This window comes from Pleurodeles waltl, chromosome 8, assembly GCF_031143425.1.
Source record: "Pleurodeles waltl isolate 20211129_DDA chromosome 8, aPleWal1.hap1.20221129, whole genome shotgun sequence".
Classification (NCBI taxonomy): domain Eukaryota; kingdom Metazoa; phylum Chordata; class Amphibia; order Caudata; family Salamandridae; genus Pleurodeles; species Pleurodeles waltl.
In genome coordinates this window covers 350,107,268-350,123,319 of record NC_090447.1, presented here as the reverse complement: position 1 = coordinate 350,123,319, position 16,052 = coordinate 350,107,268, and the positions used below count along the sequence as shown (strand labels likewise).

At 44.5% G+C, this 16,052-nt stretch overlaps 1 protein-coding gene across 2 annotated transcripts in view; it reads right to left on the bottom strand.

The window, feature by feature from the left end:
• Positions 1–16,052, bottom strand: part of MED14 (mediator complex subunit 14) — an 801,766-nt gene that overhangs the window by 30,505 nt on the left and 755,209 nt on the right. For both annotated transcript variants that reach the window (XM_069204216.1, XM_069204217.1), the window contains one exon: positions 14,098–14,223. In XM_069204216.1, coding sequence (XP_069060317.1) covers positions 14,098–14,223 — 126 coding nt within the window. The remainder of the gene's footprint in view (positions 1–14,097; positions 14,224–16,052) is intronic.

Below are 16,052 nucleotides of genomic sequence, written 5' to 3'. Positions count from 1 at the left end.
TTGCTGCACATACCAATATAGAATCAGGAGGTAATTGTGCTCTAATAACAAATGGATCAGAGGGTGCAAGTTTGTATTTTTATTTTTTTTATTAACGCTGGGTGTAACGATCCTTGCTTTTATCGGTTCTTTAAAAATGTCTTTGGATGTCTATGCATGCCTGTTAGCATAGGGAGACATTGGTACTCTATGTGTAGCTGTTAAAGTATTAACTAGAAAACTGTTCCCAATTGGATCTGTATGTTATTGTACCTTATGATACGCAGCTGCCCTGGCTCTTACTTGATTATAAAGCAGTGGTATCTTCAGGGGGAGATAGCCTCGCAGGGTATAAATCTTGATCATTAGGGAGAATGGGATCGGGGTCATAAATATCCCATGGGTCTACCTTTTCTTGAGGATCACTTAAATCGTCACTATGTGTGATGCCGTTGATGCCTGTGGAGAGAACTGTGTTGAATGTGTAGGTGAAGGTGGTGGTGGAGTCGAAGGAAGGGAAGGAGAATGTGGTGGTGAAGGCTAAGGTTGTTGCACAGCCTTTTGTTTCTCCTTCTGTTTCAAGACTTTGATAGGTGGAGGCCCAGCATCCAAAGTCACTTGAAATGTAAGTTTTCTTTAATTTTTAGAGGAGAGGCTAGGATCCTTCCTGTTTCCTTCTGTATGTGAAGTTTGCACTGTTTAGCGTCCATAACCTCTAATATAGGTTGTATTTCAGATGACTCCTCAGTAGCTGCAGAATGTTTACTAGTGGCAGTTTTCAATTCCCAAGATTTTGATATGGAATGCTTGACTCAACCGAAAATGTTGGCTCCGTAATGCTGTTATTTTTTTTTCGGCTCTGAGGTGGAAAAGTCAGATTTTCAGGTTGGTACCAAAACAGATGTGGCAGGCTTTTTGGTATATGCCAAATGAACCTTGGACTTTTGTTTCGGTGCCGAACCCAAAAGTTGGTCATGCAAAGGTATTTTTTGGGTTCAACTGTGGCCCGAAGGCAGTAGAGGATCGAAGACCAATACAGGAGTCTTTTTGATTGTCTTTGTTCGTGTGACGGGGCTGATGTACTCGCGTACTGTGTCGGTCAACATCAGAATCTCGATCCAAGTCCAAATCTGCAATGGAGACGGCTATGCCAGTCCTACTTCTTCTTGCGCGTGTCGGGTGTGTGTTCTGACAACTTGGATGCCATCTCCAGTCGACGCGCTCTTCAGTCCCGGAGAGTCTTTTTTTAATGAAAATGATCTACAAGCGTCGCAGGTCTCTTCTCTGTTTTCCAGAGACAGACACAGATTGTACACCAAATGCTGAACAGTGTAGGGAACTCTGGGTGATACCGAGGACAGAACCAAAACGGAGTCCGTTCCATCAACCTAACATCGTTTGACTACAATGTGTCGAAGTAGGCCCAAGAAGGGCGAGGACGCCTCTAAGGGCGTGAAATCGACCCCAACGATTGAAATCAGATCCAATTTAAAGAGTGGAAAATGCGATCAAAACTATACCAACGTTTATAGAAAGTTAGAGTAAAGTTCATAAGATACTGAACCGAGTTCTACCGGAACGAGAGGAAACACGTCCGAACCCGACGGCGGAAAGAAAACAATCTAACAAAGGTCTCAAAGCCCATTCGCACTATCACCTAGAGGAGGAGTCACTCAATCTCGTGACTCGAAAAAATTCTTCAAAGAAAAACAACTTGTAACACTCCAAGGCCAACACTAGATGGCGGACATATGCAAAGCATGTGTATCTTCAGCTACATATGCCATTAAACACTGATGTATGGATGATTGTCTTGGAAAATGGAGTAGTGTAGGATTACATTGATCCTTCTTGAGGGATTAAGTAAAATGAAGTCATTTGCAAAAACGATTAGCACAGAAACTTGTGTTTGAGCATCTGGCGACGTCTTCAGATGCTGAACTAGTAGAGAAGGAACTGTACATGTCGCACCCACCCAAGCATGCTGTATCACAATCGACATCTGCAGTGGTTATATTTGTAAATAAAAACGTGCCTGTGCTCAGAGCTTTCCTCTGAAACTCACAGCTACTGCAATTAAATGTGCGCAAGCACAGAATATTGAGGCAGCGTAATCCTAAAGCCATCTCTGGCCTCTTTAATTCATTTCCATGCACTCACTGCCACCTCAGCTCATTCTTACAGCTTTATGCTTTCTCCCTTTGTGAAGCTTTTATGTCTTTCTTTGCTCCGTTCTTTCCCCTATGTGCACAGTTTCATCTGAAGTGGGAAATTTCAGATTTCATCATTTTAGAGTGGATAATTTCAGAAGGGGGCAGGTAGGTGGAGTCAGAGCTGAGGTTAAATAAAATCAAGGGCCTTTCATCGGCCTTCCTTATAATGAGGCAGGGGCTAAGCTTAGTCAAAGAAAACAAAATAAATGGATTTTTTAAAATAATGGAACGGCAATTATGATTACCATAACGAAGGTTAGTCTTAAATGCTGCTGCCACCTTTCTTTGAATGTCACATAGGAGGTGCTAAAAGATATCTTTGGGGAGATCCTACCAGAGGAGGTCCCAGAGCGAGAGAACCCGGCATTTTGCTATCTGTTGTCAAGAAGACATCAATACTGAAAAGTATGTGGCTGGAACAGAGCATGGCATTTCGTTGCCAAGGTTTGGAGGATGTTCGCATCGCAAGAATGGCAAAGAGCAGGTGCCATTTGGGTTACAGTGCTGAGAGCCCCTTTGTCATACTCTGTCCTTCGCCTAACACGTATAATCATGCGTATTTATCTATTTAAATTTAGGTCTCAGCTCTATCTTTAGGTCCACAAAGAAAAGCAGTATATTTGACACACTGTTCACTCGCAGTACTTAAATAGTTGTTTATTGTAAAACCAATGCTTACTTTCTAATCACTCTCTCTAAATCTGCTACATCATTGTATGCTACAAACTTCTAATGCATGTGAAATGTGTGATATGTATCTATTTGTCTTACCTGATAAAAGGAGGGAAAAACAAGCACTGCCCCATGGAAATGACAGCTGCTCATTTAAAAATGTAGATTTATATATTGCCGCTGTGGTCTTCGGGCCACCAGAAACGGTGTCTTTTTTTCTTTGTTTTCACTAGGTTTTTTTCAGTTGGGATATCTTTTTGTATACATCCATTATGTGGAGTCGAAGACCATGGAGAAAACATTTGCCAACTGCCGAGGTTAGTACATTCGCCAACTGCAGACGTTAATAAAAGAAACAAGCTGGGATGGTGCCCCTCCAGCAACATCCTGTGATTCTGGGCGTCACTTATCGCTCTGTGCCGTAAAAAGACAATCTGCATTCTTCTTCCCTATAAACCTCTCATTTGAAGTCAGACGAAAGCAAAGTAAACATCGAGCTCTCTGGAAGATACAGCTTGACATTTGACCTCTGTCTGCGAATGCACAGCAAATGTGCCCAGTTAAGAACAAAGGTTACAGGCCTATTTACAGAAAGAGAGGACTCAGAAGTATACTGGTAAATAAGATTTTGGCACAGGGAGGGAGGAAGTGAACCTTGATAGCCTAAGCCAGCAAATGAAGAGCAAGATTCGTGAGTTACAAACCACAAAGCCAATGGCAAGCAATGGGCAGAATGCATTCCAAGGTCAACTTTCTGAAACCCCAGGATGTCTTTTGCAAAGTAGACAGCTGCACTGTTTGGTAGGCTGCGACCTAAAAAGGGATGTTTCTGCTGTGGGCAGGTATGTGATTTTGTGACAGTAATCTGTGAAGAAGCAACATAGATTTTGCTAGGCATTACTGATAGATGCTGCTCTTTTTCAGCCCGTCATACAGACTGCTAGGTATAGGTATAATGACTCAAATGCCATGATCCCTGCTAAACAGGACTCAGTGCACGTGTTCTGACCTTTAAAATGGTGCATGTTTAATTGGCTGGTCCTCAATTGGCATAACCTGACTTTCTTGTAAGTCGCTAGTATATCGTACCAGGGGTAACTAGGACCTGTAGTTTAGGTGTCTCTTGTGAACTGCAGCACTAGTTGTGCCTTCAAGAGTATGACAAGTTAAAACATGGGCCCCAGTCTGCCACTGCAGACTGGAAGGGAAGTTTAAAACTGAAAACTTGACTTTGCCATATAAAGTAATGGCAAAGCCCAAACCACCCCTTTTAATGCATCCAAGTCTCTCCTATGGCAGGCCTAACGAGCCCTAAGGCAGGGTGCTCTTTGTTAAAAGGTGGGACCTGTAACTTTTGCATGCTCCACCAGTAAAACCCCTACATTGTTGTTATTACTGAGGAAAGGGATTGGCAAGTACAGAGTAGCAGGCTGGCAGCCCAGCCCTGCTAACTTCTGAATGGGACTACTAAGGCTGGTAATGTTTGGTATCAAAATTATCAGTGCATTAAATCCAATGTCATTGTTACTTTAAATTTCATGTCACTGGTGGGCAAAGTGCGGATTTAGAAGTTACCACTTTAGTTGCTGAAGGCTTCCAGTGCCAATTTACTCATGTACACAAGGCTTGTCCTGCAGACAGCTTTTTGCCCTCCTGAGGAGACGTGATAACTCACTGGAAAAGACAAAATAGGGGCCTGCATTGGAGAGAGGTGTTACCTCCCACCTGCAGGAGGCCACACAGTGGTTAGCACAAAAGACGAGATTCAAAGAAGAATCTGCTTTTAAGGGGCAAATAGGTAACACTTAAGAGAAAGGAGCTGTACTGTTTTGGCAGACAGACATACAGGAGAGGCGAAGTCAGTTGTCAAACTGTTTTTTCCAGGGGTGTGCAACCGCTTGAAAGCCACACCTCCGGGGCTGTTCTAAAGAACACTGAGCATCAAGATAGGGGTCTTTCCATGCTGGGAGTGGGCAGAGTAGTGCATCCTGGAACAGTCAGATTCCACACTTCCCAGGAAGTGGTCATAGGGAGGAAGGGAACCTAGCAGCCCACGGACTACCAACAGCATCCTGCCCTGGTGGCATTTTTCTGAAGATAAATAGGGCACCCACAACTCGGATCTCCACGGACTTGGAAGAAGGACTGCCCTGCTGCACGAAGGACAATTAAAGAGAGCTGCACCGATGATGACTGCACCTGCTAGCTAGTGAAAAGAGGGACTCTGCCTGCAGTGTCCTGCTCTAGGTGAAGCTGTCTCCAGAGCCCAGTCAAGCTAAGACTGGCCTCTTGTTCACAAAACAGGAACTCAACAGCTGAAGAAGCCTGTTGTGGCAAGCTGGTAGCACAAAGGCTTTATGCCTCCAACACCGCTGCCGTGAAGCACTGAGGACCAAGACTCAATGAACAGAGCTGCACCCGAGTTCGCAGAGCTCGGAGGTACTTTCTGAGAGTTGCTGGAACCCTCAGAAGATGAGTTATTGGGCCACAAGGGATTGGCCTGTAACCGTGACAGTGGGCAACTGATAGTCCAGTGGTAGCTAGACTTCAGCCAGAACAAAGAAGACTTCTTGGCACGCCGACCAGCAACCAGGACCCCCTCAGCATCTTGCTGGACCGAGGAATTCCTGCAGGAAGAACTCCCGTTGACGGCAATTCATTGCCTCTGCCAAAGCTTCTTCGTGGTTGAGTGAAACTGCTTTGATTTATTATTGCTTGTAAAATCTATATCTCTGGAACCCTTCAGTGGGTCATTTTCGTTTTAATGTCTAAATTGTAATAAAAATACAGTCTATATTGATAAAGTGTTGTGTTAATTTCTTCTTCAACTGTTTTGGTGCTATTTAAATGCTTTACCCATGTTCCTTTGTGTAAGCATTGCTGCACAGTGCCCATCTACCCAGGATTGAGCTGAGGATGAAACCTACTAGACTTAAAAGGGCTGGTAAGCGTATTACATGGTGTGGTCGCACAACCACACCATAAAGCACATCCCATTTCCTCACAGGTTGCAAGAAACCTGGCCAGTAGCGGATATTATCTGGGCCCGCTACACCAGTGTTTGTGTTCCAGCCCTCCCCTTTGTTGCTGGCAGAGCTATGGGTGGTCTGGTAATCTTGTTCCTGGTATGTCAGGAGTACAAGATAATACCTGTAGTACTTAATCACCCAGGGATTCAAATATTTTGGATCTTCTTCTCTACTAAACTGAATTTTATTCTTATAAACTTTTAGAACGCAAGAAATCAACACAATAAGGTCTGCAGCATTTATACCTTAGTTTCTGCATTACAAATCTTAGGGGATAGGCCATATTCAACGATTACAAGTTTTTATGCTCGTATAGAGGGTCATTTCAATGCTAAAATAGGACAATTCCCACTCTCTTTAAACCCTTTCAAATATATCAATAGGTTTCCTATCTCCACAATGCAGATCACATGAGAGTAAAATTACATAAAAACATATTAGAGCTTAGCCTCTGTAACTCTGCTGAAATTGTGGGAAATACTGACAAGCAAATTACAACCTTTATTGTGTAGAGCCAGAGTACCATCATAATTTTTTTTTTTTATATCTATGGCTATGAATATATATGTCTAGTCTGGTGGGATTAAAATAATGAATCATAGTGATCAATATCTGAACGAACTTGCTCTCTGCCTGCCAACCAGTATAAAGGGTCCACCAAATAGGGGAATAACTGAACAGGCTATAGTGGATAAAGGACTACGTTTGAGGTGGCGTGCTATTCATATACAAGGATTCCTTACTGCTACAGTTGGAGTGAACTTGGATTTGGTCGGCGAATGTCTACTGTCCAAAACCAACCCTCCTTCATTGATGCTTTTGCTACTTTAAATCAATATGTTAAAACCTCACTCTATCCCTAAAAATAGACTGAACATCGCTCCTCCAAGTTGAATAAGGATTGCAGGGCAGGTAATAAACAATTGTGTGTGGCCTTAAATAGTAATCCCAGAAATCAGGCACTCATAGTTAAACTGATGGCAGACTATATATTGACTATCATGAAGAGAAAGTTGGCAATTAGAGAGGGAATTGGGAAAATCTCATAAGAACTTGCAATGATGACAAGAGGCTTCTGGGAAATTGTTAATTCAAACAAACATAATGCATATCAATCTCAGGTGCTAAGAATGAATGTTACTATGGAGCGATGGGTGGAGAACTTTAGGACTTTCAGATGCTTTGGGACACAACAATGAGCTATCTCTGTAGAAGGCCAACAACTGTTCATTTTAAACATCAGATTTGAGCTCCACAAAGTCAGCCAAGTCACAAAGTCACATAAGCTATTACCCACTGTCCATTACGCTAGGCCAATGGCCCAGAAGGGGTCCCGATGGACCTCTATAAGTAAAATGTTGCGCACTGGTCACTGATAATTATATGGTATACTGTAGTTATTGTTCCTGTGTAGAAAAAGGCTAACAGACCGGATCCTTGTGGCAATATGCCAATCTCACTACTGGATAATATTGTTGAGGTAGCCAGCATTTTCTTTTTTAAGCATGCTGCCTTACCCAGCTTTTTGTTATTTTGTGGGGTGCTACTTAAAGTCTGTAACTACATCATTGTAAATCAATGTTTGATACAATTTTATTGTTTGTAATTATATATAAAAGATGCACATAAAATTTTATAATGTTATAAAAAAAAAAATAACTGTGCTTTTGATTATTTGATGATCAAATAAAGTCTACAGATTGATTGACTGAATATATATTCTTTAGGCAGGTTGTTTTTGAGACCTCCTACAAATGGTCATATGTGCAAAGGAATACTGTTGCTGATGGTGTAAGTGCCAGGCCAGTAAAGTGCAGGAGGAAAAGACGGAGCATCTCTTGTGCCACTGCGAGTATGAGACGACTTCTTCCAGAACATTGATATATATATTTCCGATGGGCTGGATGATTCAACATTATCTGTTAACCTATGCATCCTAGTGCCAACGGATCACATCATCGTAATCCAGAGGTGGTGCTATCAATGTCTGTGACCCCTCTCGGACTGTAAAAAGAGCACTGGCTGCCATGATCATGTGCGGGGGGTTCCATAAAGAAGTTGTCTCTCTGTACAGCTGTCTTCATATCTATTACATAAAAGCTACAAGAGAGGATTAATGGGATAGTTCACAAATGTTATGGTGAGGCAACACTAAAAAATACTAACACAGCTCATGAGGAATCACTTAAAATGTAAGTGGGGCAATCTGTTCCCCTGGCTCCAGTCTGCTTCGAGAGAGGTTTGGCCATATTAGTTGATTTCTGGGTGTTAATTTCAGTGAACATAGTGGTTGGAATAAATGTCAAATATTAAGCCAGTCAAGCTTTAATACATTGCTACAATGACAGGAAAGCTGTCATTCCTGAATATATCCCTTATCAAGAGGTCAATATAATAAGAGGTTTGGCTGACAAAGGCCAATGCAGAACCCGCCAGAGAGGTTACCATGAAGAAATAGAAGATGTAAAAAAACAAAAAAATCATTATGACTTATGTAGGAAAGCACCCTTTTGACATGGTAAGCCCCCACTCTTTTTCTGATGTGGCGTTGACTGTTAGTGCACTGGGTCCCTGCTGACCAGGTCCCCAGTGCCAGATCTCCTTTCCCAAAACTGCACAGTTGTTTTGTACAATTGGCAAACTCTTTAGCTACCACAGTAAGTTCCTAGCAAATGTTACCCCTGGTACCTAAGGCCGAGGTACTAAGGATAGTCTCTGAGGGCTGCAGCACCAGTTGCGCCACCTCCAGGGACCCCTAACCAAAAGCATACAGTACTGCCATTGCAGACTGCGTATGTTGGTGCAGGCTAAATGGAAAACATCAAATGACATGGCAGACCGCACTGCAAGTGCCAGGTGTCACCCCTAAAGAACGGTGCATCAGGGCACATGTGGGCATATACATGCACGAGCAGATATGCTCCTGCTATGTCTCTGTCAATTCTGAGACATAGTAAGTGAACAGGGAAGCCATTTTAAAAGCATGTGCTGTACAAAGGTGTAGGAAGCTGGCCTGGTGTGTGGTGAGCACATAGGGTTTTATCCCCTTATACCAGGTCCAGGCATCCCCTATTAGTGAAGTGTAGGCAGTATCTGGGAAGCTCTCTAGAGGTAGCTGTGGATGAGCGGCCAAGACATATCTAGGAGACATGCAAAGCTTATGCAATACCAATATAGTCACACAACACTATCACACGTGAAAGAATGACACAGTATTACAAAAATAAAGGTACTTTATTATGGTAGCACAAATAGTAGAATACTGAATAGGCAATCCCCCAACTGGAGGTAAGTAAACTCACTATCATATACACATTAGCAATCAGTAAATAGTACAGGAAGCAATGAGCATTGGTAAAATCACTGGCAAATAGTGAGGGCCCTAGAGGAAGGCCAAATCATATAATAAAAAAGTGGAATGTAAAAGACAGTCCCCCATCAGTAGAAGGGAGCTGGGGGAACTAGGAACCCCAAGAGATGAGTACCTCAGTGACCTCCAGTGACCAGGAGAGCAGAAGTAAGTACCTGTTTCTTTCCAAAACCAACAGGAGGACTTTGGAAAAGGATTATGCAAGACCCAACCAAGACTGGAAGAACCCAAAGGTGGGTCCTGACAGAAGAGGACCTGCAAAGGAAGGGGACCAAGTCTGGTTCGTGATGGAGTGTCCTGGTGCGGCAGGAGCCACTACTCACCCTCCTGTGGATGCAGAACCAGGTCGACGGGGGCGAAGGCGGCCAGCAGTGCACCACAGGAGATGAACAGGATTCCTAGAAGTGGTGCGTGTGATGTCCCATGTTAGCGGTCGAGATGCAGTCGGTAAGTGGTGAAGGAAAACCACCAAGCACTGGCAAAATAAAGTGACGGAAAAGAAGATTTGCAAGGCAGAAGAGGACCAGCAAGGTCAAGGGGACTCGACTCAAGGAGGGGAGTCTGGGGTGACTCTCAACAGCTGGAAGAGTCACAAGAAGAGGAGGAAGCCCTCACAGGTGCCCCACTGGCAGCAGGCACAGGAGTCACAGTGAGGCCCACTCAGCACACCTGAAGAGGATTCCCACGTCACTGGAGCAGCAGGCAGGAGACTGTGCTTTGCAGGAAGGAGTGCTGTAGGTCGGGGCTACACAGAGCCTGAAGATCCCTTGGAGGAGGCGCAAACAAGCCTTAGTAGCTGCAAGAGTTGCAGTGCACAGGGGTACTGTCCAGCAAGGAGAGGCAAGGGCTTACCCTCTCCAATTTGGACAGTTGGTAGACAGGACCAGGGGGACCACTCCAGACCACCACCTGTGATGCAGGAACCACGCAGTTCCGGAGGAGAGCAGATCCACTCAGACGGTCGTCGTTGCAATTGGTGCCTGCAGATGCAGGGGAGTGACTCCTTCATTCCAAGGGAGATTCCTTTTTACTTCTTGTGGAGGCTGAAGACTCGCCGCCCTCAGAGGATGCACAGCTGGGGAAATGTCGCAGTTGCTGGAAGAAGAAACAATGTTGCAGAGCAGAGTCGTCGCTGAAGTTGCAGATTGTCAGTTCCTGGAGGGTCCAGTTGCAGTGCCAGTGGCCAGATGATGACGTACATGATGCAGAGGAGTCCTCCTGGAATCTTGCATGTCAAATCTGAGAACCCATCCAAGAGGGAGACCTTAAATAGCCCAGGAAGAGGGATTGGTCACCTAGCAGAGTGACCACCTATCGTGAGGAGGCTGTGACGTCACATACCTGACCTAGCCACTGAGATGCTCCCAGGGGCCACTGCCCACCTTGGATTCAAGATGGCGGAATCAAGTGGCCACCTGGAGGAGCTCTGGGCCCCACCCCTGGGGTGGTAATGGACAGACGAGTGGTCACTCACCTTTCCTTTGTTCAGCTTTGCACCAGAGCAGGGACTGGGGGTTCTTGGAATGGTGCAAACTGGTTTATGCAAGGAGGGCACCAAATGTCCGGGGGCTTGGGGAGGCTACCCTTCCCAAGCCCTGTAACACCTATTTCCAAGGGGGAGGGTGTTACCTTCCTCTCCCAGAGGAAATCCTTTGTTTGGCATTCCTCTGCCTTAGCTGGTAAAGCAGCAGGAGGGCAGAAACCTTTCTGAGAGCTGGCAGCAGAGCGGGCTGCCCGGAAACCCCAGAAGACTAGCAGGAGCAATGCTAGGCGTTCCTCTCAGGAGCCCATAGAATGCATGGAATAATACAACCAATACTGGCAACAGAAGACTAGCAGGAGCAATGCTAGGGGGTCCTCTAAGGAGCCCCTAGAATGAATGGAATCATACAACCAATACTGGCAACAGTATTGGGGTATGATTCCGACATGTTTGATACCAAACATGCCCAGGTTCGGAATTACTATTATGTAGCTGAAGACAGGTAGTGACCTATGTCCAGTACACGGGTAAAATGGCTTCCCCGCACTCACGAAGTCCAGTGTAATAGAGCTGGAGTTTGTAGGTGCACCTCTGCTCATGCAGGGATGCCCTCACACACAGGTACCTGCACCCTGCCCTATGGGCTAGGAGGGCCTACCATAGGGGTGACTTACAGTGACCTGGTGCAGTGTCCTGTAGTGAAGGGGTGCATGCACCTTTTCACGCAGGCTGCAGTGGCAGGCCTACAGATACATTTTGCATGGTCTCCTATGGGTGGCACAATAGATGCTGCAGTCCATGGGTACCTAAGTATCATAAACTAGGGACTTATATGGGGGCACCAGTATGCCAATTGTGGGGTGTGCAAAGTCCTAAGCAACCAAATTTAGATGGAGGGAGCACAATCACTGGGGTCCTGGTTAGCAGGAACCCAGTGAAAACAGTCAAAACATATCCACAGCAGGCAATAAGTGGGGTAACCGTGCCAAAAAGAGGTTACTTTCCTACAACTGGTCATTACAAGTTCCACAGCTAAATGATGGATTCTCTGAATCCTGGGATGTAAATAAGGATAATAATAAACCCTCACTGATCAAAGTGATGACTGTATTAATAAATGCACCCAGAGGGCACCATAGAGGTGACCACTGAAAACCTACCAACTACTGGTGTGTTGACTGACCGGTCCTAAAAAGTTCAGCCACCACAGATGCCTTTCTGCCCCCCCAAAGTGAGAGCCAGCGCTCTCGAGGGCCTGAGACACAAGGCTGCAATGGGTGGAGGTGTTACCACCTCACCCAGGCAGGATGGACATTCGAGGGCGGGAAGCTTCAAAGGCCTTTCCGCCTTTGTGATGTGACCAAGGTCTCTCCAAATGGCAGAGATGACCAACCCCCCTGTCCTGACCCCACTTTTGGTGGCAGCAAAGGCAGGGAAAATAGAAAGATCAGGAGGAGGGCCCACTTCATGTCAGTCCCACTCCTATGGAGGACGAGCTGAAGTGGACAACAATTTTCAAATTCCTCCATCTTGTTTGTAAGGAATTAGGCCACTAGGGTTAGGGTTATGACCAGTTCCTAGCAGAAGGGGTCATAAGAAGGGTGTGGTCACCCTAAAGGTGGTCAGCCCATTGACTACCACCTGGCACTCCCTGAAACACCCCTAAATTGAGTATTTAGATGGCACCTCTGAACCTTTGAACTCAGATCTCAATGACCTATGAAGATGAGACCAAAGAGGAGTTGCATCTGCAGAAGAGGAAAAGAAGAGGCAGCTGACCACCCTGGACTGCCTGATGACCTCAAAGGACTATTCCCTAGAAGCCAACTCGCACAGACATCAACAAACATGCAAGTCTCCCGTGAGCAGCGTACCTGCTCTGCCACAAGAAACTACAGGGAGAGGACTCTACAGCTGCTGGAACCCCAAAGACTCGACACCAGAAGTGACCACTGCACCTGATGTCTCTGACCCGAGGTGAATCCAACTAACGGTGCCAACGTGGGTCCCCAGCTGCCCAGAGACCGAGTCCAGTGTGGTCTCACCCAAGATGCCTAAGCCTCTACACCAGGCCCCTTCTCCCACAGCCTTGTGGTGAGAGAAAACCTGACATCTCCAGCAACCACTGCAACCGTCGCACCTGACCCTATTGGACTACTGGACTCCCGGACAACGCCTGCAGCCTCAAAACGTAGCAACCCCTGACCGTGAGTACTCCTGGATGAGAAAACCTGACACCTAAAGACACCCTTGCATCCGTCGCCCCTGGGCACAGGAGAGGAGAACCAAGGTGCACCTACGTCCCAAGCACCCCAAGCCTACTACTTACCAGCTTGTTGTCCCTGACTGGCTTCCCAGCCAGAGCCTGCAGCCTGTTTTTCACAAGTTTCAACTCCCATAGAGAACCACTGGGCACCTGACGCTTTACTGCACCCAGCCGCTCCAGTGCTGCCTGGTGTGACCTGTTGGTGTGGTTCTGATCAGTGCCCAGTACTTACCTTTGCACCTTGAGCTCGATCTTGTAAGTTATTGTTAACTCTGTGTTTGCTGAACATTGTTCTTCCTCTATGGAATAACATTGAGAGAACTCGGAAAAGTGCAATAAGTGTTGATTTCTGAAACTGCTAAGTATTTATGCTTATAAGACAACTTACCTGATTACAAAGTTCTTGGATTTGAAACATATAAAAAGAATTGTTATTTTTCTGGACTGGTCTCGGATTTATTCTTTGAGTGTGTCTTATTTATTGCCTCTGTGGGTACAACAAATGCTTAGCACTGCCGTCTGATAAGCCTAACTGCTCGGCTACACTACAACAAAAAGAGCACTAGACCTATCTATTTCTGCATTGGTAAACGTTTGAGGATCCACTGGACTCCCTGCACAGTGTTCTTCATTTTAGTGCACTCTATAGAGAGCAAGCTTCCTACAAGTTATAAGAGAGAGGCACCAAACCCAATTAAATGTGCAACCAGGCAGATAATGTTGACCGACACACTGATCACAGAACGCAACTTTACCAAGGCCACAAGGACAATATGTATGTACTTGTTATAGAAAATAAACAGATATTATGGGTAAATCCGTGGCATAAATTAACTGGTAACACATTGTTCAAGACTTCTATAATTGTCTCGGAGATTAATTACTTGATGGACCTGCACTCACCCTGCAGCACTACATCATATTCCACGTGAATTTGACAGATTAGTAACTTTGCTATTTAATTGTACTTTTTAGTTTCATTTGAATGGTAATTTAACTGCATAATATGCCAGAACCTTGTGTTCTATTCAACGTTATGAACCTCATTAAAACGTAATATTTGTAATACTAGAGCAAATACTTACGAAAAACAGCATCTTAGATTTCAAGACCACTGCAGGAGTTCCCGGAGGAGCTATGGGTGGTGCACTTGGCGGAATCGTTAAACAAAACTGCACATTCCATTTCAATTGTGTAGCCTGATCAGGAAACTGTTTGAAATACAATCATACAAAAATAAAATAGCTACAAACGGTGTACTGAATTTCTTCATTAGTTTATAAGTTGTTCAACAATGCTTCTTCCGCACTAGTTCATTAGAATTATTTTAAGTAGCAAGAGGACAATGTTTGTTCAACCATCTTCAAAGCCATTAATCTCTAATCCCTCACCCCCAAACCAATCCCCAGTACCACTTAATATTTTAAAATAATCTCATATACAATTGCTTTCTCTCAAATAATCTAAAGATGACAAAAATGAGTCTCATACTTACCAATTCAGTTCTTGGTTTTGTTCAACCATATTAATAGTGACTTACCATGTGTTAGTAAAGAAATAATTTAGTGGTGGACTAAGCGTTTAATGTGTTTGGGGTTAAATGTATTCAAAAACCTGACCAAAATATCAACAAAGAACAAAGATTTTCTGCTACTGTGTAAAGTTTGAGAGCTTTGTCACAAAATCTGTGCAATCAGTATTTCGATTACTAAGCCACAGATTTAAAATTTTTGTCCAGGGCTTTAAACAGCAGTGCAATGGGATTGAAATGCAACTTTCCTCCCATTGACGACTTTCAAATAATCCATAAAAGGGCTGCACATGAGGGTGAAAATGCCACCTGCATACAGAGGAGCAGCACGTGCCCTATCATTTCTCCAACAGGTCAAAAGTCTCAAAAACAAATGCATCTCAGCTGCATAGGAGCCCATACCAGCTGTATAAAGGGTTATGCCACGCTGTAGTTCTATAAACAATAATGCTTTTACCTGTCTGTTAACTATTTCTTTCAAGGACTTTTCCCTACCCAATTCTTTTTCCTACTCTCCCCTGCAGGACATTCGCTCAGAGCTGTTGGTGACTGGAGAGTACAAAAAAGAAATGGAGAAAACGGAATCCTCCTGGAGGATGATGGGCAATGTTTTTAAAATGTAGTTCCTTACTTACTGGTAAATATTTATTATCTGTTACGTTCCATGGTTTTTATATAGCCCCTTAAAGGTACCTAAGTAGCTAGGGACTACTAAGATTGTGGAAAATAAGAAAGTGGGCTTAACATTACAGGGAGTGCAGAATTATTAGGCAAATTAGTATTTTGACCACATCATCCTCTTTATGCATGTTGTCTTACTCCAAGCTGTATAGGCTCGAAAGCCTACTACCAATTAAGCATATTAGGTGATGTGCATCTCTGTAATGAGAAGGGGTGTGGTCTAATGACATCAACACCCTATATCAGGTGTGCATAATTATTAGGCAACTTCCTTTCCTTTGGCAAAATGGGTCAAAAGAAGGACTTGACAGGCTCAGAAAAGTCAAAAATAGTGAGATATCTTGCAGAGGGATGCAGCACTCTTAAAATTGCAAAGCTTCTGAAGCGTGATCATCGAACAATCAAGCGTTTCATTCAAAATAGTCAACAGGGTCGCAAGAAGCGTGTGGAAAAACCAAGGCGCAAAATAACTGCCCATGAACTGAGAAAAGTCAAGCGTGCAGCTGCCACGATGCCACTTGCCACCAGTTTGGCCATATTTCAGAGCTGCAACATCACTGGAGTGCCCAAAAGCACAAGGTGTGCAATACTCAGAGACATGGCCAAGGTAAGAAAGGCTGAAAGACGACCACCACTGAACAAGACACACAAGCTGAAACGTCAAGACTGGGCCAAGAAATATCTCAAGACTGATTTTTATAAGGTTTTATGGACTGATGAAATGAGAGTGAGTCTTGATGGGCCAGATGGATGGGCCCGTGGCTGGATTGGTAAAGGGCAGAGAGCTCCAGTCCGACTCAGACGCCAGCAAGGTGGAGGTGGAGTACT